This window comes from Nannospalax galili, unplaced genomic scaffold (genome assembly GCF_000622305.1).
Source record: "Nannospalax galili isolate Female #2095 unplaced genomic scaffold, S.galili_v1.0 scaffold199, whole genome shotgun sequence".
Classification (NCBI taxonomy): Eukaryota; Metazoa; Chordata; class Mammalia; order Rodentia; family Spalacidae; genus Nannospalax; species Nannospalax galili.
In genome coordinates, this window is record NW_008343559.1 from 2126739 (window position 1) to 2154250 (window position 27512).

General features: G+C 46.2%; 1 protein-coding gene across 1 annotated transcript in view; it reads left to right on the forward strand.

The window, feature by feature from the left end:
• Cacna1c (calcium voltage-gated channel subunit alpha1 C) overlaps positions 1-27512 on the forward strand; it is a 617044-nt gene that overhangs the window by 47617 nt on the left and 541915 nt on the right. Inside the window, 2 exon segments of the mRNA XM_017799802.2 lie at positions 10603-10924; positions 15018-15123. Coding sequence (XP_017655291.1) covers positions 10603-10924; positions 15018-15123 — 428 coding nt within the window.

The window sequence follows — 27512 nt, forward strand, 5'->3', positions numbered from 1 at the left end:
AAAAAAAAAAAAAAAAAGAAGTCTTTGCTAAAGTTAAATAACTACAAAAATGTTTTTGCTTTAGTATTTAACAGAAATAGTGCTGAAAGTAATGAAGTCCACTGAACATATTACTGAGTGTTCCTTACGGTGTTTACACCACATACTGAATGTCAAAGTGAAATAATGTCACAAAAATGTCATAGATACAGGTCATCAGTGCTGGAGAGATGGCTCAGAGGGTAAGAGCATTGACTGCTCTTGCAGAGGACCCAGGTTCAATTCCCAGCACCCACATGGCAGCTACAAATTGTCCTTAACTCCAGTTCCGGGGGAATCTGAAGCCCTCTTCTGATGTCCGCGGCATTGCATGACACGGGTGCACTCACATACATGCAGGCAATACATTCATACACATAAAAATAATAAAAAATTTTTAAAAAGTTTTCATGTTTATTTTACTTAATTGAAAGGGAGTATTCTACCTTAGTGCCTGGAGGCAGTCTGTGTGAGTATCTGGAACAATCCTTAGTAATAGCAGTTGCTCTTTGGGTAGAACTTTCAGATATACAATCTCATTTAGTTTTCATGGTTTTCCTCTAAGGAATGCATTGTTAATTCTATTTTATAGAACAATAGATTGAGGCACAGAGAAGTGCCTGTCATTTGGCACTTTACAGGATCAGGGGCCTAGGTATTGGCCTAGGTAGGTATTGGGACCACATGGCTGTACAGCTCAGGGAAAGTCACTTACCCTCTCTGATGTTTGGTTCTGCTTGGACTTCTTTCAAATCCTGTGGTTGAATGGACAGCTCATCTCATACCTTGTTCAACTAGACCTCCTGACAGATGAAGAGGTGTGCTTCACTGCAGATGTGTGTCATGGAAGTGCATCTGTGAGAGCACAATCGTATCTGAATCTCATGAAAAGAGAAAGGAAAGGACCTGGCCTGCCTTCTCAGTTATTTTTCAAATTGTCTGTTTTATTAAGCCCACATTTTTCTGTTCAGGACAGCCACTGCTGGAAATTCCTGACTGTGAGTGGCCGAGTTCAGAGCCTAAGTTGCAGGCACAGAAGACTGTGGGGAGTTCATGTTCAGGGTGCATGGGACTCCCCACCTCTCTCTGCAGCCTCAGACAGACAGAACTCTGCCCCTTCCTGAGGGGCCCTTCTGCAGTGGGACAGGAATCTGGCATTGGTTTGGTTGTGGTAATACTGGACCTATCTGTAATCAATAAAACCAACCAAACCTAATCCCAAGAAGGGTTTATTGTACATAATTTGGAAAATGCAATAAAATATGAAGGCCATAAGGGTGAACTCTTAGGCACTCTTTGGAGAATCTGGCAGCTATTGGCATACTGGATCCTGAAGGCACAGCACTTCAAGATAGAGCCTGTTGCTGTGTCCATTTCTTGAAGGAGGAAGCCCAGGTGCCGAACAGAGCTGTGTGGAAGTCACACAGCAGAAACTAGCAGAGACCAATGTGGGTCCTGTCTACCGGTTTCCAGGTTCTTATCTAAAAGTGCTAGCTTGTATTGACTCTCTGAAAATGAATGTCACTTGCCACCTATGCTAATCAGTTTTCTGTTCTTAAACAAAATACCTGAGTTAATCAACTTAAGAAAAGGAAAGGTCTGTTTCTAGTCTCAGTTCTAGAGGTTTTAGGCCATGATCATTTGGATCTGGTGTTATGGGGCTATGGAGGTACAAACCCATCATGACAGAAGCATGTGATGGAGGAGACTGCTCACCTCACTGGGGCCAGGAAGCAAACAACAGAGCATATTCCCACTGTCCTAACTTCTTCCCACAGGTCCCATCTCCTAAACACTCCACCTCCACTTTCAGCAGCACCCCAGGCTGGTGAAAAGCCTTCAACGCACAGGCCTCTGAAGGACATTTCTCTAAACCGTTGTAGGACCTCAAGATAATGCTAGTAATACTTTTATGTATTTCCTTTCCGTGTTTCTTCTAGGAAAAAATAGCTGTTATAAATCAGGGCCCTATTATATATACTATATATTTTTTAAAATTTTTTATTTTTAAGTTTATTTTATTAGTTTCTTAATTATGTATATATGTGTATGTCTGTGTGTGAGTTTATGCATGCGAGTGCAGTGCTGGAGTTACAGGCTGTTGTGAGCCACTGGACATGGGCTCTGGGACTAGAACTCAGGTCCTCTAGAAGAGCAGTATAAGCTCCTAATCACTAAATCATTTCTTTAGCCCCATATGTTATATAAAATTTACTCTGGACTCTTCCTCAATATTATACTTTGAATAAATTTTCTATCTTATTTAATATTTTTATATGTAATTTATATGGCTTCCTAAAATCCTGTCATTCAGTGTATAAAGATTTATCTTACACTGTGAAGAATGCCCAGACATGTGACTTGGCTTGAGCTCTGGGCAAATCTGGACATTTCTTTTAAAAAAAAAACTTTATTTTAATTTTTTTTTTTTTCGTCTGTGTGTGTGTGTGTGTGATGTATGTGGGCAGGTGAATGTGTGACACCGTACCTAATGGAAGCCAGAGAACAAGATTGTAGTCAGTTCTCTCCCCATTACCTGGGTTCTAGGGATTGAACTCAGGTCAGCAGGCTTCCATGGCAGGCTCCTTTACCTGCTGAGCCATCTTGCTGCCATCTTGACTTTTCTTACTGGCTTTTATTATCAACTCCTAAAGTGCTTCCCTTATAGCTGCATGGGACCATCCTGGGCAGTGCCAGGGACTCAACTGCCCTATCCTGGCAGGACTGGGGAATCTGAGGGTGCCAAATCCTCACAGCAGGAACAGAAATGTTTTATGCCACCCTAAGGCACTGGGGTCCATAGGGTCTTTGAGCTCTGAGCCTAAGGTGCATTCTGCTGAGTCACTCAGAACTGTGGGCCTGGGTGATCAGAAGCACAAGGTAGAGTTAGAGCAGGTACTGCTAGCTCCCACTAGATACCCTGCCCACCTCAGTGGGAGACAATGAACATGCAGGATGAGCTAACAGGTCTTTTGTCACCAAAACCTCCTAGATGGCCACCAGGAAGGCGGCTACTAGAAAACTATCCGGGCAAGATGGCACTGCCTCCTCTGGGGTAGGAGGGATACATCCTCTGTGTCTGCAGTGGACAGAGTGCATGACCCTATAATATGTGGACAGTAGTCTAAGTAATTAATGTGGGGGGAGAAAATTTATGTTTTGAACATTCATTCATTCATTCATTCACATTTTTATTACATATCCCACACTGCAGGCTTACCTGGGTTCTTGGGAGCACAGCAGTGGACAGAATGAGCAAGGGGTCCTGCTTCTTAGGACATCCCTTCTGGTGGACACATTGGTTTACATTTGCACAAGTATGAATCTGGCAACTTCTGCAAAAAAGCCTTTGAATACCTCGTTTGCTTCTGGGAGAGCATATCCTGCATCCTGGGTATGCTGAGCCCCCGCCAACTGTTTCTACACTAGGGCTTCTGTGGAGCCTAACTCATCTCAGTATCCATGAGCTGAAGTGGCAAAAGAGTGCTGAGGCAGCGAAGGAGTGCTGAGCCAGTGTGTGGGCCCTGTGACATCGTTCTTCTGTGACACTGTTCTCAGACACTAGCTACCCGAAGGACTTCCTGTTCATCCTGCCTGATGTCTGTCCTCAACCAGAGCCATTTCCATTATTTTGCTACGCAGACTGAAATGCTGACTTCAGTATACTTCACTGAATTCTCAGCTGGGGCCTGTAACTTAGGTGTGCTAGTGGTTAGTGGTTAGTGCCTTAGTACAAATAAGCAGAGGTCAAACTCTTCCTTTTCTCAGTGTCTGGGAAGACGTGGGAGCAGTATTTTACTACTATTGTGGTTTACCCTGGGTAGTTGAAGCCTATGATTTAGCTGCATGCATCTGTGAGTTTTTTTCTCTTAGGCTTGCTGTTGTTGGCCACCAAGGGAGAAATGGCATTATGATTAGTGTCTAATAAGAAAAAGTTGGCCTTGGTCACAAGCTGATGGCTTTCCTCTGGTGGTATTACCAGAATGGGCTCAAGGATGGTCAACATCTAGGGGTTAGGTTCGTTTTCTCAGCCAGTTAAAGAATTAAAAGGCAGGGAAAATCTCAGACCAGCAGAGAGCAATAGGTAAGCAAACTTTTACTGAAAGATGAAGATTCACGTACCATGTATTCGCACAGAGAAAAGCTCTCCATAGGTGAGAGAGGATTCAGAAACTGAAAATCCAAAGTCCTTCAGGAAGGGTCTGGGGTTTAAGGTTTTTAGTAGTTTCCCCCTCCGTAATTTTGGATTGGTCAGTTTAAAACAAAGAATCAAGATGGCTGATAGGTCACAACTCCAAGCTGAAATATGTCTAGGGCTACTTGACTCTAAGCAGATCAGTTGAAAGGGAGTTGGAGTTAAAAATCAAGCCTGCCAAGCTTGGTCTACCAAGAAGAAGCAGGAAGTGTGCCATCTTTATTACTCCTCAGTGACCTGTTTGCTTCTTAGGGGTCTAGTCCCTTACAGTGGGACTCCCTATTGGGCTTCCTTTTATTGCCCCCTTTTACTTGTTATGTTTCAAAGTAGAGGAAAGGCTTTGTGTGCTGGGTTTTGGAAGGCGTGGATGCAGGCAGGTTGGCTACTTCTGCTTAGTAGGCTGCTGGAAATGCTCAGGTTCTCTACACGCCCAGGTCATCAGAGGCAGGTACTTTATTTAAGACAGTACCTGATCTCGTAAGTTGGGGAGATGCTGCAGATGTCCTTGCCCCTCATGTCTCTTCATTACGGAGCAGCTGTGATGGCTGTGGGCATGGGGTCTATCCTTTGTGTCTCGTCTCAAAGAAGACACGTCATCTTTCTTCTAGAAAGAAGAGGCACAGTTGGAATGCTGCTTGAATTGTGTGCAAGCAGTTCAGGTGCATAGTACCTTGACTGACACACTCAAGGGAGGCTTCCATATTGACCTTCTCTCTCAGGTTGAGGGGCGATAGCAAGTCTCCATGTGCCCATTGAGAAAAATTTGTTTTACGTTTATTTTTCAAGAGTGTCAGGTAAAGAAAAAGATTTATGGCCTCTGTTGTTTGTCAGAGCTGAGAATCCTTATGCCTTGGTAGGCCTTTTTGAAGACAGTGATTATTTTCTCTCAGAAAAGCCATCCATCCATCATATCTAGACCTGTGCTTGGTGGCCCCACACCCAATTTAGAATCAAGTGCTTTCTTGTCTTTCCTGCCTCCCACCCCAGGCCTCACCATGCTCTTCTCCTTAATGTAAACTAGTGCTTTCCGGTATGGTAATCTCCAGACCCATGTGTCTATTTAGCTGGAAATTAATTGAAATTAAATAGAATTTGCAGTGTACTTGCTTATTTGTACTGGAGGATACCATATTGGACAGTCCCAAATGACATACTTTCCACTACTGTAAAAGTTGTAGTTGGTGCTGGGTATGGAGGCTCATGCCTGTAATACTAGTTCTTCGGTGGCTGAGGCAGGAAAATGTGCCTTGTTGACAGGGCCCTGTCAGTGCTATATCAATGAACATGTTCCTGCCCCACCTGGCTTAGTTTCAATTTGGTCTTGGTTGTTGAGCTCCAAAGCTGCATTAGGAATTCTGACTTCAAGGAGATGGAGACTTGGCTTAGCTCTCTTACCTCTGTAGTTCAGGAAGGCAGGAGAAAGAGGCTGGAGTAGCTTGTGAGCTGACCATCAACCTGTCACTTCATACTACAGGGTGACCCTTCTGAGGCCCACTGGATTCATCTATGGATGAGTGCCTCTGTGCTGGAGTTTCACAGAGTCTTAGCTGATCTAAGACCAGGAGTCATGGTCCTCCCTGGTCATGGGGGTGACGTGGCAACTCCTGTTTTCTAGTCAGCAGGCCTGTACTGGTTCAAGCAAGTGCAGCTTCTCTTTCAGAGTGCCTGCTGAGCCCTTTAGGATTCTTGTCACCATGGTGGGGTGACATATGTGAAAGACAGTTGGACATCTGCAAAGGTCTTAGGTGATCCCTGGCCCAAGAAGATACCTTTCCTCTCCACTGCAGAGACTCTGAGTGGCCAGACTTCAGCACAACATCCATTTGCATCTTTCTCCTTCCTGAGGTGACCTACTTTCTACTCTGTCAGTCATTAAGGTGCTCGTTAGGAGTGACCTGCTCTATCCATGGCAGAAGGCACAGAGGCCACAGTGGAAGACCATGCTGTTAAAGGCCCATACCTTTTCCGTACCTGGGGCTCATTGGTGATCCCTTTCTGTTGCCCAGGGATCTGGGCATCTTTATTTAAGGGTAGTATGGAGGAGGGAGATGGGGGCATTACTGGAAGCTGCTGGTTGAGTTCTGCTTCCTTGGGTTTGGAGTTTTAAGGAGGAATCATTTAAGCTCAGTGTAAAGAGGAAATGTAAAGAGGAATCACCAGCAAAAAGCAGGGGGAAGAACATTCTATGTACATGTGAATGCACTGCGGCTGACAAGAACTGGGCACAACTGAAGGGTGAAAAGAGGCCAGTACATGATAAGCTCAGGGAAGTTGGCCCAGGCCAGCCTACACAGGCTTCAAGAACCATGGCAAAGAGTTTGGATTTTTAAAGAATTTAGTAGGAAAATGACCGGGCCTGATTTAGATTCACATTTCTAAAAGATCACTTTGACCTGTGAGTGAGATTGGATTAGGGATGGGCAAGCCTGGAAATGAGAACTGTCAGGGATTTCTGCAGCATTTCTGGATAAGAAATGGATGGTGGCCTGGATAAGCATGATGACATGGGAAGTAGAAGTAAGTGGAAGGGTGCAGTGCTTAAGGTGTGTTGATGGGCGTACTCCACCAGGTACATTTCTAATGTTTACCTGTAGTCCATTTAGTGTCAGTTCATTTTCTGTCACCACAACACAATATCAGAGACCATCAGCCTATAAAGAGACAGCATTTACTTTGGCTCACAGTTTTAGAAGTTTCAGTTCCTGGTCCATTGGCTTTTGGGCTTATGGTTGAGGCACTAAATCATGGTCAAAGAGTATGGTTTGAGAAGACCTTTCACCTCATGGCAGCCAAGAAGCAAAGGACAGGAAGGGGTGGAGTTCCAATATTCCCTCAAAGACATACCCCCAGTGACTCATGTTCCCCTCATCAGACCCTACCTTTTAAGGATTCACCACCTTAATGGAATAAGGGCCAAGCCTTTATCACGTGGGCCTTTAGGGGATATTTAAGAGACAAACCATGTCAATACTCTTGCTTATTGTGGCATCATCATCATTATAGTCATCAACAATAGAGGCTGGACATCTTCTGGGATGCGGATGAATTTTAAAATTCACTATTTCATCATCGAACGTCTCCCTGACTGGGAGGCCTGAAGTACAAGCTGTACTCATTGATACTGAGGAAACATATGCCCATCTCCAGACTGGGACTCCTTACTAGGCCCTTGAAGGATAGAGTGGTATGAGACTAAGCAGTCTGTGCTGGAGTCCTGCTTGTGTCCTGGTCCCCTTGGGAAGAGGCAGCACCTATGTGTAGTAGGCAGGGATGCTACTGTCTTCATGGGAACTGAGCCCATTGGAATCATTTTCTTATGTCTGGAAGAGGTTGCTGCTGTAAGGCTGCTACCAGTTTCCATTTGACCTGGTCTGCTGAGCTGTTGGTCTGGGGTGCTATTGGACAGTAGTACATCAGTGGCTATAGCCCAGTAAAGCTGGAGCCAGAGCAGAGTTAGCTGGTGGCATCGGTTCAGCTGGCAGCCAGGAGGCAGCACTTTGAATCAGCCTTATAATTTGAAAATTGGTCTTTGTGTTGGGTGGTGATTTTGTGCTAACAAAAGCCATCAGAGGAATAATGTGGGTTGCCTTACCTTCATGGTGCTCCTCTGGGTTCAGAATCTTTGCTATAGAGATGGAAGTTTCCTATGCCTGGGACTAAAGGATGACCTGGAGACACTCCTAGGATCTCAGTTCTGGGTGGGGAAGTGACTCAGAGAAGCCAAGGTCAGAGTGACCTTGAAATACAGCCTTCCTAGAGGTCAACCTTAGAGATCACACCTCTGTCTTTCCTGTGTGTGGTTGTGTGTATGGTGGCCGTGCTCTTTATCACTCAGAGGCTAGAGCAGTGCTCTAGGATGACTGTATTTGTCTCCTCTGGCTAAGGAGAAGTTGACATTCCACTCTCTGGATACCCCAGGCCTATTCACATGTGCTTTCTTCAGATGGTATGCTCCAGAGATATTCTGGTGTTCCGGGAATGGACCCCATAGAGTGTGAAGGTGCTAGGAGTCCTCCTGAGAGGCCTGGCCATCAGAACTGTACCTTGGTTTGCTAGGAACATCCTGTCTTATGCTCAGGGTACCCAGGACAGCTTGCTAGTTTTTATGCTAGTGCTTCCTGCCCTCTTTCCAAGAGTTTCCCAAAAGCACCTGACACTGATTGGTTTGGGAATGGGCAGCTGGTGTGAGAGGGATGGTGAATGACTAAAGGCCAGTGTGAGGCATTGCTGTGGGTAGAGAATTGGGGTGTGCAAGGCTGACAGCAGGGGAACATGGCTGCTTTTATGGATGTGAGGGAAGAGCAGTTAATCCAGGAGTTAAAAGATTCTATTACATTTTGTCAAAGCCAAATAGAGTCTATAAAGACAATTCCATGCCATAGACCAAACAAGGTAGAATTAGGTTTCTCCTCACTCTAGCAAACTAAAATGGGAGACAAGGCCACTTTGCTCCAGTGCAGCAAATGAAAACAGGGATACTTTCCAATCTCAGTCACCAGGGAGGTGACCTGGGGGTTACCAAAGGGGCTGCTAGTGTTGGGGAAGCTGTGTGTTAAATATAAAAGTGCATCCTTACTCCTCAGAGCCCATAAAGGCCATGAGGAGGCGTGCACTGTGCCACTGTGCTTGCATGCACACACATGTGCTTGTGTATGGAATGTGTGAGAGCTGAGGACGTGGGAGCACAGTCTGGCAGTTCACTGAATCCAGAGTGCAGCAGACATTCTTCTGTTGTCTCGTTTTGTGACCTTTAATGAGTCACGTGCTCCTTTGTTTTCTTGTGTGTTGAGTGTTGCTGCTTAGAAGGGCAGCTCCACTTCAGGAGCCTTGGCTAATTCAAACCCACACTCCGAGCTTTCCATTCTGCGGTCTTACAAGGAAGCCTGAGATCCCAGTCCTCTTAGGGTCTACCTTTCTTTATGCTCAGAATCTATATAGTGAGAGCAGGGTGGGCTCTGACAAGCTGTGTGAGAGAGGGATCTTCTCAGTCTAGGAAAGGTCTGCTCTTCACAAGCCCAAGGTCCTGCTAAATATGCTGAGCCCCTTGTGTGCAGCAGCTGCTTGGAGCTACTGGACAGAGAAGGGAAGAGAGTGAAGAGGGTGAGAAAAGAGTCCGAGCTATGCTGGGAGTATGGCCAGGAAGTAGGTGCCCGAGATACCTTTCCAGGACCTTGGAGTGAGGCTGAGGTCTAATGCCAGAGACCAGATGGCTGTAGTGCAGGTGGCTGATGACATCAGGTACTAAAGAAGGCCTGATGTGTTTGGCTTGGTATCCAATGAGTGACAAGCACACAGCATGTGTGTATTTTCCATTCCCTACCCTCTGTGTCTGTGGTAGGCAGTGCTAATCTATCATGATAAACTATCCTGTTGTGCTCAGAAAAGTCTCAGAATCCTTTCATCAGCATTTTGGACATTGATGTCAATCATTTGACATAACACTTGAAATTTATCTGCTGTTGCTGTGATGGAGAGGATGTAGACTTTAGAATCCAGCAAGTATAAACTTGCACCGTGCAAGCGTATCGGTTGGGTCTTTCTTTGGTTGCATGAGATAGAGACCCGACTCAACTGGGCAGTTGAGGTACTGCTAAGGTGCTGAAGTAACTTGATCATTTTAGTGGTAGAGGAAACTGGCTTGAGGAAGGCCCTATCACAAAAATTCCATTACCTTCCAGGCATGCCTACCTGGGAACCATGGCAAGGACACATTGGCCTTTGAGGGGGATACAACATCCAACTTATATCAGTGAATGTGGCCTTACTTTTTAGTCTAACCCCTCACTTTATCGTGTTTATTTCTGCTATTGCAGCTCAGGTGTAGAGTTGAGTAAATCAGATTCTTTAGTGCATTGTGTCTTTGCATCATCAGTTCATGCACTGATGTAATCAGTCATTCATTTTTCCTTCCTCTTAATTCCAGTATCTTACCCTCATTTTCCTCATCACCCTCCTTAAACAACCTGTCTACTCTATTTAATGAGTATCCCTTTATTTGTGTGTTTTCATAAATATGTGTTTGGGGCCCAGGTGGTGCAATGAATTTCATTTCCTGAACTCCCCTTTGCACTAACTCAGTGCTGTGAAGGTCTGTGGGTGTTGTAAGGCACGTGTCTCGTTTCTTGTCTGCCTAAGCCCAGGCAGTGAGACTGAGGAGGGGAGTGATATGTCCAAGGTCATCCAACTCAGCTAGGTCAAGCAGGGCCTAGAATAGATTTCCTGGCTTTATTCCTGAGCTTCATATACCAGTGTTTCCATGTGTCACCTTCCAACTTCCTGCAATGGCTTGAAAAAAAGAAATTTTAAAAAATTGTGTGCAGATTCCAAAGTGTGTGCCCGGTGCTCCTGTTTTCACTGTGGTCACCCTCTTGTCCTCTCTCTTTCTGCAGGTTCCAACTATGGGAGCCCACGCCCAGCCCATGCCAACATGAATGCCAATGCAGCAGCGGGGCTCGCCCCTGAGCACATCCCTACTCCAGGGGCAGCCCTGTCCTGGCAGGCAGCCATCGATGCCGCCCGGCAGGCCAAGCTGATGGGCAGTGCTGGCAATGCGACCATCTCTACGGTCAGCTCCACACAGCGGAAGCGGCAGCAGTATGGGAAACCCAAGAAGCAGGGTGGTACGACCGCCACACGGCCGCCCCGTGCCCTGCTCTGCCTGACTCTGAAGAACCCTATCAGGAGGGCATGCATCAGCATCGTTGAATGGAAATATCCTTTATGATCTTGGCTGGCCAGGATGTTCCTGGGGTTTGTACCTGGGTGCTGGTCCTCTGGGGCTCACCAGGCTCACAGGCTTGTGTTGGCTATGTGGGGCTACACTTATTGCCTTAGTGAGCCTGAGAAAGAGTTCTAGGTCTTCCCCCTAGACTCCATGAGTCGCTGTCTCAGACGATAAGGCTCTGGAATTTCCTGGAACTCTAAGCATCCTTAATCCAAAAATCTGAAATCTGAATTCTTCCAAAATCTAAGACTTTAGAGTGTCAACATGATGCCACAGGTGGAAAATCCTTTACCTGTTCTTATGTGACAAGTTGCAGTCAAAATGCAGGCACGTTAAAAATATTGTTTGTTGTGTATATAAGCTATATATGAGACATATATATGTTCCGTAAGTGAATTTCACATTCAGACTTGGGTCCTATCCCTAGGATTTCTCATTATGCAAAGATATGAAACAGGTGCACTCTCATATTCTCATATTTATGCAAAGATTCTAAAATCTAAAGAAATCTAAAGTCTGAAACACTTCTGGTTTCTGAACCTGTCACAAGTGGCCTTAGAGACAAAGAGTCTTTGATTTGTGTGGAATGAGCTGCCAGCTGAGCTTACTGAGAACCTCTCACCACACAGGTCAGCCACCTTCAGAGGAGACCAGGGGGAGGCCCAAACAGTTTCTGTTCCCTGTGACTGCATGGTGCTTCATGACTTTCCTTCCTATGGCATGGTGTAGTGGTAGCTTACAACCTGACGTCTCTCTAGGGTGAAGGGGCCAGGAAATGCATAATAGTGTTATGGTCAGTGGCCCCCACTCTTGGCTCAGGGCCTGTGAACAGTGGTCCTCAACCTGGGCTCTGCCATGGAACCACCTTGAAAGTTTTAGCAAACTTTAGATGTCAGAGCTCTGTGCAAGCATTCTTCTGAGCTCTCCTGGTATAGCTGTGGTATGGCCAAAGTTGAGAGTATGGTCTGGAATAAAACAGGTGCACTCTGTACATACAGAAACTAGTAGAGGGTCCTGTAGAAAACATGCCTTTGAAGAGCTGGACTGTCTCTGTGGACACAGGCCCTTAACATGTAAGCATCATGGAGTTAGACTGGAAAAGACCTTAAAGTTCATCCCTGACTCTCACCAAGGATGAAATAAGCCTCACATAAGACTCTCTAGGTCATGTGCCCAGACTAGGACCCTGGTACTTAGTGCTGGGTATTATTGCAATATGATTCCCTTGGGCAGGGCCTGGCTTCTTATCAGCCAGAATGGAGTGTTCAGTTTCACTTATGAATTTCTAAGGGAAGATTTAAAAACATTGGGTAGTGGAAGATAAAAGAAGATGACCTTGGGCTGAATTGAAGTTCTATTGAGCAAACAACACTCCTTCTTGGAATATTAAGTTCCTTCACCCAAAAGTAACTATAATAGGATGCAGTTCTAAGCGAGGTCTGCTGCCAAGAACTTCAGTCTGCTAAGTCACACCTGGTCCCTGAATGAGTGGGTGAGAGACTGGACTTGGTCAGATCATCAGGCTGCCTTCATAGCTGTTTAGTGGTAGAACCATGGAGTGAGGAGAGCTGGAACCATGCAAGTCAGCCACCTTCAGAGGAGAACAGGGGGAGGTCCAAAGGTCCAAAGAACTTCCCCTAATTCATACAACAGGTGGTGACAGTATTGGCTTCAAACTCAGAGTCCCTGAATCCAAAACCCAAACTTCCTATACTCCCCAACCTATGGTACTAGTCCCTGGTGTGGCCAGGGACTAGATGGCACTAGATAGCTACTAGGTAGGAATAGATGCCTGCCAATGAATACTCAGGAAGTCCAGCTCTACTGGGATGCAGTGGCACCTGAATTTGGGACCCTGACTGCATGAGTGGTATTGCTGTACCTCCCAGGGGATAGAGTCTTCCCACTTGGAGAGAGGGAGGGGATGCAGCCCATAGTGCTGCATCCAGATTGCCTAGATGAGGTAAGGGGACATCCTGGTGTACCAGCTGTACAATTCATGTGGTCCTTGCAGGGTAGCATGAGAACCTTGGGCTCCCTGGGCTCTCCTTTGCTTCTGAGCTGCAGCTCTCCCTGTCTGCCTCATTGTCTACAGTACCCTCCAGCATTAGCCTGGTGCTTTAGCATAAGGAGATAGGTGGGTTGCTTGTATTGGGGTGAGGGGGGATGTGGGAAACAACACTTGGAACACTCCAAGCTTGGCTTCTCTGACTGGTAGAGGCAGAGGTAACATGTGATGAGTGGATGTGCATGGGGCCTGGCTCAGTTGCTTCCTGTGCCCTTGCCCCATAGGGCACCAGACAGTGAAAATGAACTTGAGGTCTGGACTGAAGGTTACTGTCTTGAGCAAAGTGGTAACATGCTTGGGAAGTAAGAGGGCTATCTTTCTGGAATGTTCCCAGCACTAAGGAGTCCTTAAAATGGATTCTGCAGCCAACTTTCTGGGTCTGGGTCCTATTCTAACCATGGACTCTATGACGTTGGTCATATTAACACATACCCTTTCTGTGCTTCAGTTTCATTCCTTAACAGTAGGGATTACTGCCTCTTCCATGCCCAGTGCAGCCATCATAGGGCTTAGCGTGATATTTCTGGATGAGCGCCAACTCCTGTCCTTTACTGCCACCTCCCTATCACTGTTTCCTGTCTCCAGTGCCACTGGATCCTGGCTACCTCGGGGTAGCAGGCTGTAAAGGATGAGTCAGTTGCTCTGTTTGGACTCTGGGCCTGGCTCTCCTCCTGCTGGGGACTTTGGGCAAGTATGCTTTCCATGTCTGTAAAAGGGAGATTGGTCAGGCCCCCTGTAGGTTATCTTGTGATCCCAAGGCACCCGTTTATGAAATTACCTTTGTGATGCCACAGGGCTACTGGGGATCTATCATGAAGGTTGTCACTTAGATTCCCCCCAGGTGCAGAACTCTGTGCCGGGTTCAGCAGGCCTGTGAACACGAACTCGAAGGCTGTCTGTGGCATGAGGTGAGCACTGGATATGGTGATCAGGAAATCTTGTTCTAGTCTAGTCTGTTATGAGACTTTGGAAACATTTCTTAGCCTCTCTGGACCTGAGGCTTGAACTAGATAATACCTAGGGTCTCTTCCTGCTTCAAAGTTAGTTGCTTTTGTGAGAGTTTAGTTGGTCTGCCACCCAGCAATTTCCATTCTTTCTCTTCTTCCCATTAGGCTCTATGAAAGAGGCTGTGAACTTTGCAGTAGGAGCATAGGGTGTACCTTCTTGTGATGTTTCCCTTTCTGACTTTTAGTGGTAGGTATGGGGTTGGTTTCAGCAGAGGAGAGTGTCACACTAGCTTTCTGCCTACGGTGTCCTGCTCTGGTATTTCCATGAAAAAGTCATGGCCTGGAAACATCAGAGTATGCTGCTACTAGTAAATGGACCCTGGGCTGAAGCTCTAGAGCCCAGATAGAGTTAAAGAAGATCAGTTAGTTGGGTCTTACACACTAAAGAGGGCCCCTGTAGAGCCATCGTGCCCCATGTCCTTTGTGGACCTGAGCCTGCAAGGGGAAATATCCAGTTTCTCTGAACCCACGGCACACAACCTGCCTTGCTCTGTGGAGTCCTGAGCCCCGAGTGGGCAGAAAACCCTGCACTTTGCTTTCAAAGGCAACAGATTTCCATGAAAGGCTGCTTTGCCTTAAAACCCCACTTTACCACTCTCTGCTCCCAGGCGTTTTTGGGTCCCTTGGTGGTGAGCCATGTGGAAATGAGGTTCTGGAGGATCCCCTCCTGGAGCAGGCAGGGCTCCTGTACCCCAGGCCCACATGAGGGAAAATGAAATCAAATGCAATCTAAATAAATAAAAAAGGGAAGAAATATTTAGAAATCTGTGTTTACTCTGGCACGCGACTGGCCTCCACTGCTCTTGACATATTAGGAAAAAATTTTGGCGGGGGTCCACTAGAAGCACTTAAAAGGCATATGTTTCTTCTCAGAATACAAGGGGCTTGGAATGTATTGTTTAAACAGAATTCTTACGAATCTTTGATTCATGTAAAAATACAAAGATGTATGTTTGTTTTCACTTGTGTTAACTGTCGCATTGACTTCCTTAACTCCTTCCTCAGACCATTTGAAATAATTATTTTACTGACTATTTTTGCCAATTGTGTGGCCTTAGCAATCTATATTCCCTTCCCAGAAGATGACTCCAACGCCACCAACTCCAACCTGGTAAGTCTTGAGCCTCTTCATTTCTTGCTACTTGGTGGAAAATTGAGATTTTGGATTTAGACTGCTGTGTGGAAGAGAAGTGAGATGCATGTTTGACAGGTGCCAGAGTTTGGCACAGCTAAGATCTTCAGTGCCCATTTTACTCTTTATTCAAATCAGCACCTGCCCTATCATAGTCTATTTTCAGAAAGAATATTCCAATCAGGCAGCCTTGAGCTGTAGGAGTGCGTACGGGTGCATGAGCAGCAGATCTTGTGTGTTTGTGTTACAGATGCGCTGCTTAAGTCTTGAGTGCAGGTGTTTGTTGGCGAGAGCCTTCTTGGATCATCCATTGTGAATATTTTGAGTGCCATTGTTCCATTGGTAGGGCTTGCTTGTGTGATCACTGCCTCCTGCACAAATGCATGATAAATAATTTCTAGGAAGGTTTTAGGAAAGTTTTCTTTTGCAGCCAAGAGGTATTATTGAGTTAAAATGGCTTTATTTCCTTGGGAAAGGCGGCTTTCCACTTGGATTGCAGAGGCCAACACTGGCAATTTGGGGTTAGTGTTTGTCCATGGAAAAAATGGAGAGTGTGTTTACTTTTGGCTGAGTGTGAAGTCATTGCAAATGCAAAGGCCTTTGCTGGTCTGGGCATGTGAAGGAAAGAGCTCTGGAATGCACTTGGCAGCCCTGGGGCCGCCTGGAGTGCCCCACCATGGCCTGCAGAAAAATCATGTCTCTGTCCTTCCCCTGCCAAAACATTGGCATTCTTCATGTGATTTTCACAAAGCATGTTTGTTCACCAAGCCCATTGTCTTCCCCTGCCTCTGGTTCCTTCTAGTCCTATGAGATTGGTTTAGAAGCAAGAGGGTTACGGATGCTCCTCCCTGTGGCTGTGGCTGCTGTTGAGGAAGATTCCGTATGCCTCAGAACCTTCGATACTTCCAAAGAAATCTGATGCCATTTTAGAGTTCTCTGCCATTTGCCCAGTTTTTTTTTTTTTTTTTTCTCAGTTAGCCATAGACCTGTATTTGGCAAAGTGCTCTGTTACATGTGTATGGTATGTTTGTATGTAGCTTCTGTGTTTCATGGCTCACAGCCATGAACAGGGCCTATGCACAAGGGACAAGTTCCAAAGGTCTCAGAGCTAGGTAGCAAGGACTGGTCCATGGCTGGACTAGGTAGCATGGTAGCATGGCTGGAGTCCATGTGCAGAGTGCTTTTGCTACAGTCGGTGTGGCCATTGGAGTCATGACCTTGTCTCATAAAAGGAAGAACTCTTTCCTGTGTTAGATAATAAAAAGTGTTGTTCCAAAGCAAGAGCGCCCTGGGGTCACTGCCTAGAGAGAAGCTCTGGACCTAAGACCTTCAACCTCTGCCCCTCTGTGAGGAGGAGTGCCTGGTAGGCGAGTACAAGGGGTCAATGTTGAACTCATTTTGGGGATGGCTAGATACACACAACACTAGGGGGTTGGGAGTGTGTTTTCAGTCACACCAGAATATGCTGGAAGTGTTCTAAAACTAGAATTTACCAAAAAATATCAAATCGGATACTCAGAATGGGTGAATTTTATGGCTTGTTTATGGCTTGATCTTTGACATCTCTGTGGCTCATTCTCTGCATTGTGTGGTATCATCCCTGCCCTGGGGATGGGGTGATGCTACCAGCTGGATGGTGGGGGAAGCAGGAGCCAAGAGGGATTTGAGAGCCCTCCAAACCAACCACCCATGCCCCACCGCAGCTGGACGGTGCACTCAAGTGCTCTGCTTGCCCTGGGAGGGCTGTGGCCTGGACTCTGCTCTTCCTCCTCTGAGGCATCTCACCTTGACAAAACTCTCACCTCTCATTTTCCCTAGCTTTTGGCCTCTCTTCCTCCTTATGCAGGAACACTGCCAGCAGCCAGTCCTGGGCCTCTCACTTTCTTTTTCTGTCTCTCTGTGATCTCATCTCTGTCCCACCTCATGGAAGGAAAGCCCTCTAAGGAAGCGATTCCTAGGACTTATTTCTCCAGCTCCTAACTCCTTCTCCAGCTGGCCAGTACTTCCTACAGCAGAGGCCCATGAGCCTTGTAGCTCCTCCCACGCCTGCCTGTCTGGGATTTTAATTGTGCATATATCATATTGATCCCCCATTTCCAGTCTCAGAGTCATTTGTTTCAATTTTCTGTGCCTTAGTTTCTTCATCTATAAAATGGGAATAATAGCCCAAACAGAATCTACCTCATAGGCTATGGTGAATGTTAAGTCATATTATGAACCATTCTTGGAAGGGTGCTGTGGGAAGGGCGGGGGATAGGGTATCATCAGTGCTGAATATTCCTGTTGTCACTGTCCTCCTCATCTCACCCAGATGAGCATTGCCTTCTGCCTAGACTGTCATAGCAGCCTTTCTCTCAGTCTCCCCTCTCCAGGTTCTCCTTCTAGTAGGACGTCTTGGGGTTATGTGGTCATTTGGCAAACATTCACACCAAGAGCCGGGTACTGCATTTGGGGTACTTTAAGAGATGACCTGTGACTGATAGGGAAGATAATGCATGGATAGATGTCCATGAATACTGAAAGGTCTGATGAGAGGTGATTTCAAGGTCAAAACAGGTGTTTCCAGCTGAGGAACGTACATGTGTAAAGCCCTGTGATTGTGTTTTTTATGCTGTGCTCTGTTTTGAGTGAACAACAAGTGCCAAGTACCGGGGGCCTCTTGGCTCATTCCAACAGTTAGCCTTAACTACAGGCGATGAGGAGTTCCTTGAGTCTTTGAGAGCAGGAGAGGATTCTTGCAGGATGAGTGAAATGGCTCAGACAGTGCCTTAGTGTTTACGAACGGAAAATGAAATGTTGCAAGGTCCAGCAGATAGTGACAATAGGCATAGAGGAGGGGGCTGGTAGATTTAGGAGGTCAACTTGCCTGGATCTGTCACTAGCTGGATGCTGTGGTCCTGGGATGTTGATGTGAGCAGCCATGTGTGACAAGCCAGAAGAAGGACTTTAGGAGGAAGGTCACATGTAAAGTAGAGGGGATGATGGGTACATTGGGGATGGGCCTCATGAGGAGCTATGGAACATGTGAATGGAGATATCTGAGTTCAGTTGGGAGGGCTAGGAATTCAGGGTCAACTCGTGATGAGGAAGGAGGCTAGGAAGGTAGGGAGAGAGGGAGGGGAAAGGGCCAAGTAGAGCACCTGCCTCAGGGCAGAGAGTGCCAGGAACCCTGGGAGTCCTGCTTTTTGTAGTGGTGAAGTGCAGAGAGGAAAGGACCTGGGAAAAGTGAAGTCTCTGAGTGGGGTCTTGAAGGCGAAGGAAACAGAGAGTTAAAAAGTATCCGTGAAGGACTGGTTGTGGTCAGCCTTGTCACTCTAGTAACTGAAGTCTGGTGACAAGAGGAGTGTTCTCACTGAGGAACTGGGCTGAGCTTAGTCCAAATGTAGAAGAGGATGTTAGTTTGAGAGTGTACCTCACTGTCTTGACATAGTGGGTGTGTAACAACTGCTTGCTGAGGCTCTATGACCAAAATAGTCCTCTGGCCAAATTATTTATTGCCCCTGAAATGAAGCTTGAGAATTCCCCCAGCAGGTTCATAGCTTGTTTGTTTTAATAAAGAATTGCCAGTTCAGAGTCCTGCTGTGAACTACAGCAAAGGAGAGACAGATGTTCCTGAAGCCGGGATTCTCAAACTCTCTGGCATGAGAAGCTTAGTGCAAATGCTGGGAATGCATACTCCCAGGCCCTCCCTGGTAATCCTGATCCTGAGTCTGAAGTGGGGGCTCCTGTAGTCTGCATTTTTAAGACTCCCTTGTTGATTCTGCTCTTTGAGAACAGTGATCTAGAATGTTCTCTATCATATGAGTGGCTCCCCCTTTGGCTCCCTACACAGTCGACTTCTGTCTACCTACAACTCTCCCTCAGATCCGAACAGAAAGATGACACATGTCAAGAGATCTCCTACTCTGCTTAGCAAAGCATGCTCCCCAACACAGACCTTGCAGACTCACTCGGATTCTCTCCTAGCTTTCGCTCATTCCCATTTCTAACACTTTGCTTCCTCTCCTTTTTAACAGATGAGAAGCAATCTAGAGTTTTATTCCTGTTACTTCCCTTATTTAAGTAAGTCTGTATGCCTTGAGCTTCATCTGCCATACATTTTTTTTCTACTCAAACCCTTCATTGTTGTTACCTTTTCTTCATACTAGCGAAGCACATGAGACCTGGCCTGTGACATGACATTTCCTTCTTTATAGTCTCGGTCCTGGTGTTGACCATGTTGCCCACTATGCAGTACATCATTCATAGCACAGCTGCTGTGAGCACGTGCTGCCAACAGCTGTCACTCTGTAGGTCAGTTCTGTGGTACTTGGTGAACAGCCTCTGCCAGCAGAGAGAATCTATTGTGTGTGCAAAACTCCTGGCTCTCTGTGAACCCTGAAGTTCACAAAGACTTGGCTGAGTTTGAATATTAGGAGAATCTACTGACATTTGACTTTGTGCAGAGGACAGTACCGTGCGCTGTCTGATCAAGAGCCGCCTCTAAGTGGAGTTAGAGAGGAAGGGAGCGCAAGAAGGGGAGTGGTGTGAGGCTGGCCATTTCTTCCTCAGAGTTTGGACTAAGAAGCTTGGGGGTTCACATTCCCGTGCACTGCGATAAAATCCTAACCTGTTGTGACAGTTAAAGGAGCTGAGATGTGCGATGCCTGGAGCCATGCTCTGGGCTGGCAAACACCTCTGCTCTTCAGAACTGAAGACCCCCGCCTAGGTTCCTGGGGGTGTGCCGGGATCTGCAACACCTCAGGCTGGTTATGTTTCAGAAGGGTGCAGAGAAGGCCAGAAGTCTGCTTTCTGGCCACTCTAATGCAGGAAGATGGTTCTGTGACTGAGGGCCTAACCTGGGTATTCTGATGCGTAGGGAAAGAGTCCCAGAGGGAGAGTTCTAGACTCCACTTCCACCCCCTATTGGCACTAGTTAATCATCTCAGGGACTCAGTGTTCAGTTCCAGGTAGCACTGGGTTGAAGACATCACCATGATGACCTACATTTAGAACACCCCAAGTCCCGAGGTGAGGGTAGGTCCTTCTAGACAGATCTGAGAAGTGACTACGGTGTCGTTCTCTGGGTTTGTACATCTACAATAATGGTCTTCACGAGGGAGCTTTGTTGCGGCCACTGTGTGTCATCCTAATTCAGCAGACACACTTTGTAAGTATATCAGGACTCAAATGTACACTACTGGATTACTGTGATAGTGAACCTCAGGGCACCTGCTTACCTCTAGATATCACTTCATGCACACGGTGAGGTGTCCCAGGGCTGCAGAAGGCAGCAGCAGAGACCCTGTTTATAAGTGAGAGAAAGCTTTAGCCAGTACACCCAGAAGGGCTTTTAAGGAGCAGGTCTTCCTCAGAAGTTCCCCATTAGAGTGTCTGAGTGGATTCTGGATAGGGGGATATCTTAAAAGCTGTTCAGGAGTCAGGATGAGAGGCACTGACCTGAGAGAGACCTGCACTGTGGCCTGAGGTCAGACATCTACCTCTGCTATATCTCTTCCGGTAGAGAGAATGCAACACCTGTGTCATCATAGTTATCACTTTATTGCATTGCTTCCAGATGCCAGTGTTTTGCACAAAGGATTTATAATCCCCTAACCATGCATTGTATTTATCTATTTGTCTCTCTAGAGTGGAGATTTAATTCATCTTATGACTGGCACTTGTCTGGCTCTTAATAAATGGCTGCTGAGTGAATTACTAGAGAAATGACCGAAGCCTGCCAGGCATTGTCCTTTTACTGTAGATGAGGAAATTAAAGCTCATACAAAGAAAAGGACTTGGTGAGCAAGTGTCAGAGCTGGAACTTGAACTGAAGCTAGATGGAAACCATAGCATGGGTTCTTTGCTCTGTTCTCTGTGAAAATGTTTCAAAGACAAAACTTTGTTGCAGTATTAGCTGGTATTTGAAAAAGCCAACCAAACCGAAACAAAGCAAACTCTGGTTCTTTTCAGAATCAAAGTCAGTAAATTCTGAGTTAACCAAAATGAAACAAATTATTGTAAGATGTCTCCGACCCTCCTTAAACATTTGCACAAAGGATTTATAATCCCCTAACCATGCATTGTATTTATCTATTTGTCTCTCTAGAGTGGAGATTTAATTCATCTTGCTTATGACTGGCACTTGTCTGGCTCTTAATAAATGGCTGCTGAGTGAATTACTAGAGAAATGACCGAAGCCTGCCAGGCATTGTCCTTTTACTGTAGATGAGGAAATTAAAGCTCATACAAAGAAAAGGACTTGGTGAGCAAGTGTCAGAGCTGGAACTTGAACTGAAGCTAGATGGAAACCATAGCATGGGTTCTTTGCTCTGTTCTCTGTGAAAATGTTTCAAAGACAAAACTTTGTTGCAGTATTAGCTGGTATTTGAAAAAGCCAACCAAACCGAAACAAAGCAAACTCTGGTTCTTTTCAGAATCAAAGTCAGTAAATTCTGAGTTAACCAAAATGAAACAAATTATTGTAAGATGTCTCCGACCCTCCTTAAACATACTTTTTGGGTGTTTCGTGATGCCAGGGATGGACCCCAGGCCTCATGCCTGCTAGGTGAGTGAGCCATAGGCCTGCCCAATTTCCTAGCACAGTAGCCACAGTTTGTGTTACTGGAAATTTTAGAGTGTTTCATATTGGGTGTTACATGTTACTGGAGGAAATTGGGGCCCCCTCTCTGGAGTCTTAGTCTCTTTAATAAAAGAATTTAAGAGTGGACTCAGATGGAAGCTCAAAGATAAATTTTATTCAACTTTTTAAAAGAAAACCCTCTGGAGCCAGGCATGATGGCGCATGCCTTTAATCCCAGCACTTCAGAAGCAGAGGCAGGCGGAGCTCTGTGAGATTGACAAGGCCAGCTGGATCACCATAGTGAGTTCAGGACAGCTGGGGTTACAGGGGAGACCCTGTCTCAGAAAGACAAAAGAAAAAACAAAGAAGGATGGAAAAACTGCTGGTCAGGAAAACTGTAAGTCTTGGCAATTGCCAAGAGGAGGAGAGGAAGAGAGCCGCACCTTTTCAAGTTAGGCACAGAGCTTCGGCAAGCAGCCACGTGGCAAAGGGAGGTAGCCTCAGAGAACAAGGGAAAAGCCCAAAGAACCAAAGAAAGCATACTTAGTCTCTGGCCAGCATCCAAAAGAAAGAGAAGAGAAGGGAAAAAAGTTACGCCTTTCTGACTCAGGATTCAGAAAGGTAGACGACCTAACAGCTTCATGGCAGCTTCCGAGTGATCATAGAGCAGTGATTCTGGGAAGGAAAAACACCTTATCTCATTAACAGGATAATTCCTCTTATGTCTTTAGCATGGCATTAGATGAAACTGCTTTCCTGAGGGGTGGTCTTTTCACCTGGTGATTGACCAGTCAAACTAGATTAACTCTTATGGTTGGGGCAGCTTGGAATGTTAGGTCTCTACCTGGGCCAGAGGTAGGTAGATTCTCTTCTCTTGACCGGGAGAAAATAACTTTCCCTTAATGGGCCTCCAGTGCTATTGTAACACATTTGTATGTGTAGTTGTGTTGTTGCTCTCCTACTGCTTTTGGATACAAATGTATTTAGACACCATAGTGATGATGTGGGATATAGTCATTCTGTTTTATCAAATGTGGACACTGATGATCAGAGAATGTGAACTATTTGCCTGGGGAAGGCTGGTATGTAGATGCTGTGATATATCACATGCAGGTTGTGTGTCTGCAGGTCTGTGTTCTTATCCAGTGAGCCATAGGTGCCTCCCTGTGTGTTCTGTGCTCCCGTTCTGTGTCCAGGCAGAGAAGGTGTAAGCTTCCTGGCTCCTCCCGTCACTAAAACTTGAGTAGGAATGGGAGTCTTCAGAACATTCCTAGGCAAATACTGCGCTATTGAAGCACAAAGGTATAAACCACAGATGGGATGCTTACCTTAAGGACTGTACATCTGGAGGAAGGACAGAGCTGGGCAGGAGCTAGGACCTGGCAAGGAAAGGTCTAGCAGAGTCCAGATCGAGGATTGGGAACGTGATAGTTCAAGTGGGATGGAAAGATCTCTGTCAGATTTGTGATTAATCTTATGGCCTCAGCCCTTGAAGTGTCTAGCTTATTGTTTGACTGTTTGTACACTGAATATTTCAGAGGGAGGAGGCCATGTCTATTCTGCATTGGCTTGTGGATAGGAGGGCAGGAGGCAATACTTGGAAGACTAAATATGATGACATCCATTGCTTGCTCTGTGTTCACCCATCCTTATTTCATTATACTCACTCCTTATATGATAGAACCCCTTTTAGGTACCAAGCTCCTTGGTGCTTAAGTATATTTGAAGAAAGCCTTTCTGGGATATAAAATAAAAATCCCTGGATCCTTAAGAGAAGAATACTGAGCATATTTCATTCTCTTGTGGGGATTGCATCATCATTAAGAAATTCAGCTTTTGGATCTACAGTAATGCTGTGAAGCCATTGGGAGACAGAGGAACTGCCAGTACGTCTTGGAACTGTGTCATGGTCTGAGAGGTTTGGGGCTGCTGCTCCAGGATCCGCCATCTTCCTTTGCTGCTCTTCTCCTGTGGGCTTGGAAAGTATGTCATGTAGTCTCTGATAGTTATGTGCAGAGTAAGGGTAAGTAGATTTTGATGGAAGACTCACATATGAATGGAGTGTGTTAGCTTTTGGGATTCAACAGCATTGATTTTGGCTTCTCAGTGCCTTTTCCCCCTTTACTCCCTCTGTTCTCACTGGTTCCTGTGTGATTGAGACACTTGGATTCATGCCTCTGACAACTTTAATGTCAGCACTTAAACTGCTGGCACTGTTTTAAGTACACGACATGTGTTAACTCATTTAGTCTTTTCAACAACTCCACCAGACTTCTGTTATAATTACAATCATCCCTTGACTTATTTATTTACATTCTCACTGGCATACGGTAAGTGTACGTATTTATCGTAGTCATCCTCTTTTAAAGATGAGGGAGAGGCACAGGGAACTCTAACTTGACTGAGGTCACAGGCCAGGGAACAGAGCAGCGATGCTGAGGGCCCATCTAGCAGATGGGTTCTGAGTCAGTGTCCTTCACTGCTGTGTGGCATGACCTCCTTGAGGTGTGGGAGGGAGTGTGTCTGTTCAGAATATGGTGCTTTATTTAATTCCTGAGATCTAGCCTAGTGCATGTTTCATGTACATGGTTGCTTTTTCATCAGGAGCACCAAAGGAGGAGCAGTTCAGGTCGGGAGTAGAGCTCCTTAGAGCACGCTGTGTCCTTGAGTGTCCTAGGAGCAGCTGCACAGACTCTTCCCCTGTCTGCCAGGGTTGGGCACAGATCAGGGTCCTTCATCTATTGCCACCCAAGAGGTGGGTTTGGCTTTGAGGCCTGGCTTTCCCATGTACTAATAACTCATGTTATCTGAGCTCCTCAATCACATTGGGCCCCAGGCCTCTTCCTAAGGAGAGGAAAATGAATGCATGGTTAGCTTGAGGAGCACACAAAATCAGCCTGACTTCCTGAGACAGGCTTGTGACTAGAAAGTTTGTTGTGGAAGAGTCAGTCAGTCCTGAGAGTTGTGAAGCTGCATGTGAGCGCCAGGCCTTCTTGGGACCTGTTAGTACTTGTGTCAAGGCAGCAGGGCTGGGAACATCAGGTAGGGGACGGCAAGGGTGCTCGGCTCCAGGCACCCAGCCTGAAGGCTTCTGCCCCCTTATTTTTCATAGTATAAAAGGGCTACTCCATGACCCTCTCATGTAGTAAGGCATCATAGGAGGTATTTGAGTAGCCCACGTTTTGTGTAAACACCACAGAGCTGCAGCTAATGACAGACTGTGTGATAGAGAAGAGGCTGAGCTAGGTGTGGTGTGGGGTCTCATCCACTTCTGGCACTGACTAGCAGCAAAGCTTGGCTACTTTACTTCCCTGAACTTCAGATTTCTTAGTTCTGAAATACAGACAACAACTCTATGAACAAGTCAACCGAGAGGATGCTTAGGGATGCTTGGAAACATGTAAAGTGCCCGGATAACCATGATTACCACTGCTGTTAAAACTATATGGATGGTCTGTCCTGTAATGTTTACTCTGCTTTTCTGGCACATTCCTCTGTGAACCTTTTTTTCTTAGCCTCAAGATAACTTAGAGATGTAAAAGAAGTAAAAGCCAAGTTCCAAATTTAGTTCCTGACCTTTCCAAGATGGATGGTGAGCTGTGTGGCTGTCACCTGCTTGGTGGAGAGTCGGCTGGACTGCTGGAGCTGGGAAAGTGGGGTGGGTACTCGCCTGCGTGCACAAGCTGGAGTGACTGTCCCTCACTCACATGGGTAGCCCATGGTTGAAGGGCTTAGTAAGTGAACTTCTTGTTTCTTCTGGGTCCAGCTTAGCATTGGAGCTGCTTAGCATAGCTACTGAGTGGCTCCTTGAGCACTATCCTCAGGTGCACAGCAAAAATGACCTGAAAACCTGGAGCTTCTCTCTTACCTCCTGGGCCCACAGTAAGCACTGTGGCCTTTCCCCCAGCCTCTGTGAATCCTTAGGAACAAGGTAGAAGAAGGAAGGTTGGGTATATCATGGAGGAGACTTCTTGGGCATTCTTCTTCGGCTTTTGTAGATAGAACCAGAAGTGCTGGGGCCTCCTGACTGGGTAAGGCCTCACCAGGAACCCAGAGACACACTTCAGGGCAGCTTGTGCCTGTAAGCTGTAGGGTGAGGAAGCAGGTAGTGGGTAGTGGGAACTGTTCTTGAGGGCTGGGCTGTGTGGACAGGGCTGGAGGGACGGAGCTTACAGGGGTTAGTATGGAAAGTCCACGTCCCTCTTTTGCCAGACTGTTAAGAGTGAGTGTATAAAAGATTCAGCTCACTGGGGTGACTTCTACTTTCCCCTCTCCTCAGTGCCCAGAGGGGAATGACCCCCAGCATGCCTCTGGAGACTGAGTTCTAAGGTGACCCAGTGACTCATGGCCTTACACACCCCTTGATTTTGGCTGGTTTTGTGAAGGTGATGAGAATTGGCATAACTAGGCCATGCTGGGTGGTATATATAGCTTTAAGAAAGGAAGAGAAAAAGAAAGGGTGTCTGACCTAATCATATGCGCTGAGCGGGAAGTTCTCTGTTGCTGATTTTAACAGCAGAAGGGATGTGTGATCTGAGCCTGGCCAACGAAGAGTCCTCAGGTCTGCCAGAGGTCCGATAGGGCTTGGAGAAAATCCCAGCTTCAGAGGAGCGGAGGCGTCCAGTTTTATCCTTGAGCCACTTGGGCAGAGGACTCTGGGTGTCTGACTTGTACTTCTGATGTGTGGAACTGGGGCCTGATAACTGGGCTTTGTTAGGTGGCAGTTGGGTATGCAGCCCTAGCCAACCAAAGTCCTTGTTAATTTCCCACTGTCTTCCACCTTTGTATTTCTCCAGGCCTCTGTGGGCTCCTTTCATGCTAGAATTTGCTCACACTGGTTCCTGATGGGCTGCTAGTTCCCAAGTGCCAGGCTAGGTGCTCCTGATCCTTGGCCTCAGTATCATTTTCTCTGGACACCTTTCCTGACCCCCAGAAAGGAACTTCATTTGCTTCCCTATTGCTCAGCCCAAGGCAAGATTAGAAACCACATCTAGGAAGTTTTCTCCAACCTTATATGGCTGGATTTAGAAGCTTCTGGAGCATCTCAGGTATCCCCTCTTTAAACACTTTAAATTTCCTGTTTACTTATATGTGTCTCCCAGGGCTTCTGTGAAAAAATACCGTGAACTGGTGGCTTATAAGAACAGAAATTAGTCGTTCCATGGTTCCTCCTGGGTGTTCTGGTGGAGAACCTACTCCAGCACTTCTCCTAATGTGAAGCCCTTTGTCATTCCCTGATTTTCACACAGACCTCTCTGACCTCTGCCTTGCCCTTTGAATACCTCTTCTTGGCTGTCCAAAGTTCCTTCCAGCTATAAAGTTCAGTTATTGGATCAGTCTGGATTCACTCCTGATCCATTTGCAAAGACTATTTTCAAATAAAGTCACATTACCAGGCTTGGGAGTGAGATCATGAACATACTTTTCTGGGTACACAGTTCAGCACTTGCTCAGAGGAAGCAGGAGCAGGGATCACCTGCATCCAGTACCCAGTACAGTGCCTGGCAACCATTTGGAACCTCAGGAGTGACTGCTACTTATTGAGCATCTATTATGTTCCAGGCCCTGGGCAAGAAATATTCAGTTATAAAAGACATTATCTCTTAGCTTATGTAGTTCCCAGATTAATGAGGACAACAGGAGATTCACCCCTAGTGATGGTCAATGTCAGGTTTCACCAAGCTTGTGGTTTGGTGGAAGGCATGCATTTTCCTGGCATTTCTCTTTCTTGCTTGAATTCCTTAATGATCACTTCTTGCTAATGGTGCTTTGAGGAGTCTAGAGAGGTCCCAGATTGCAGAGGAAA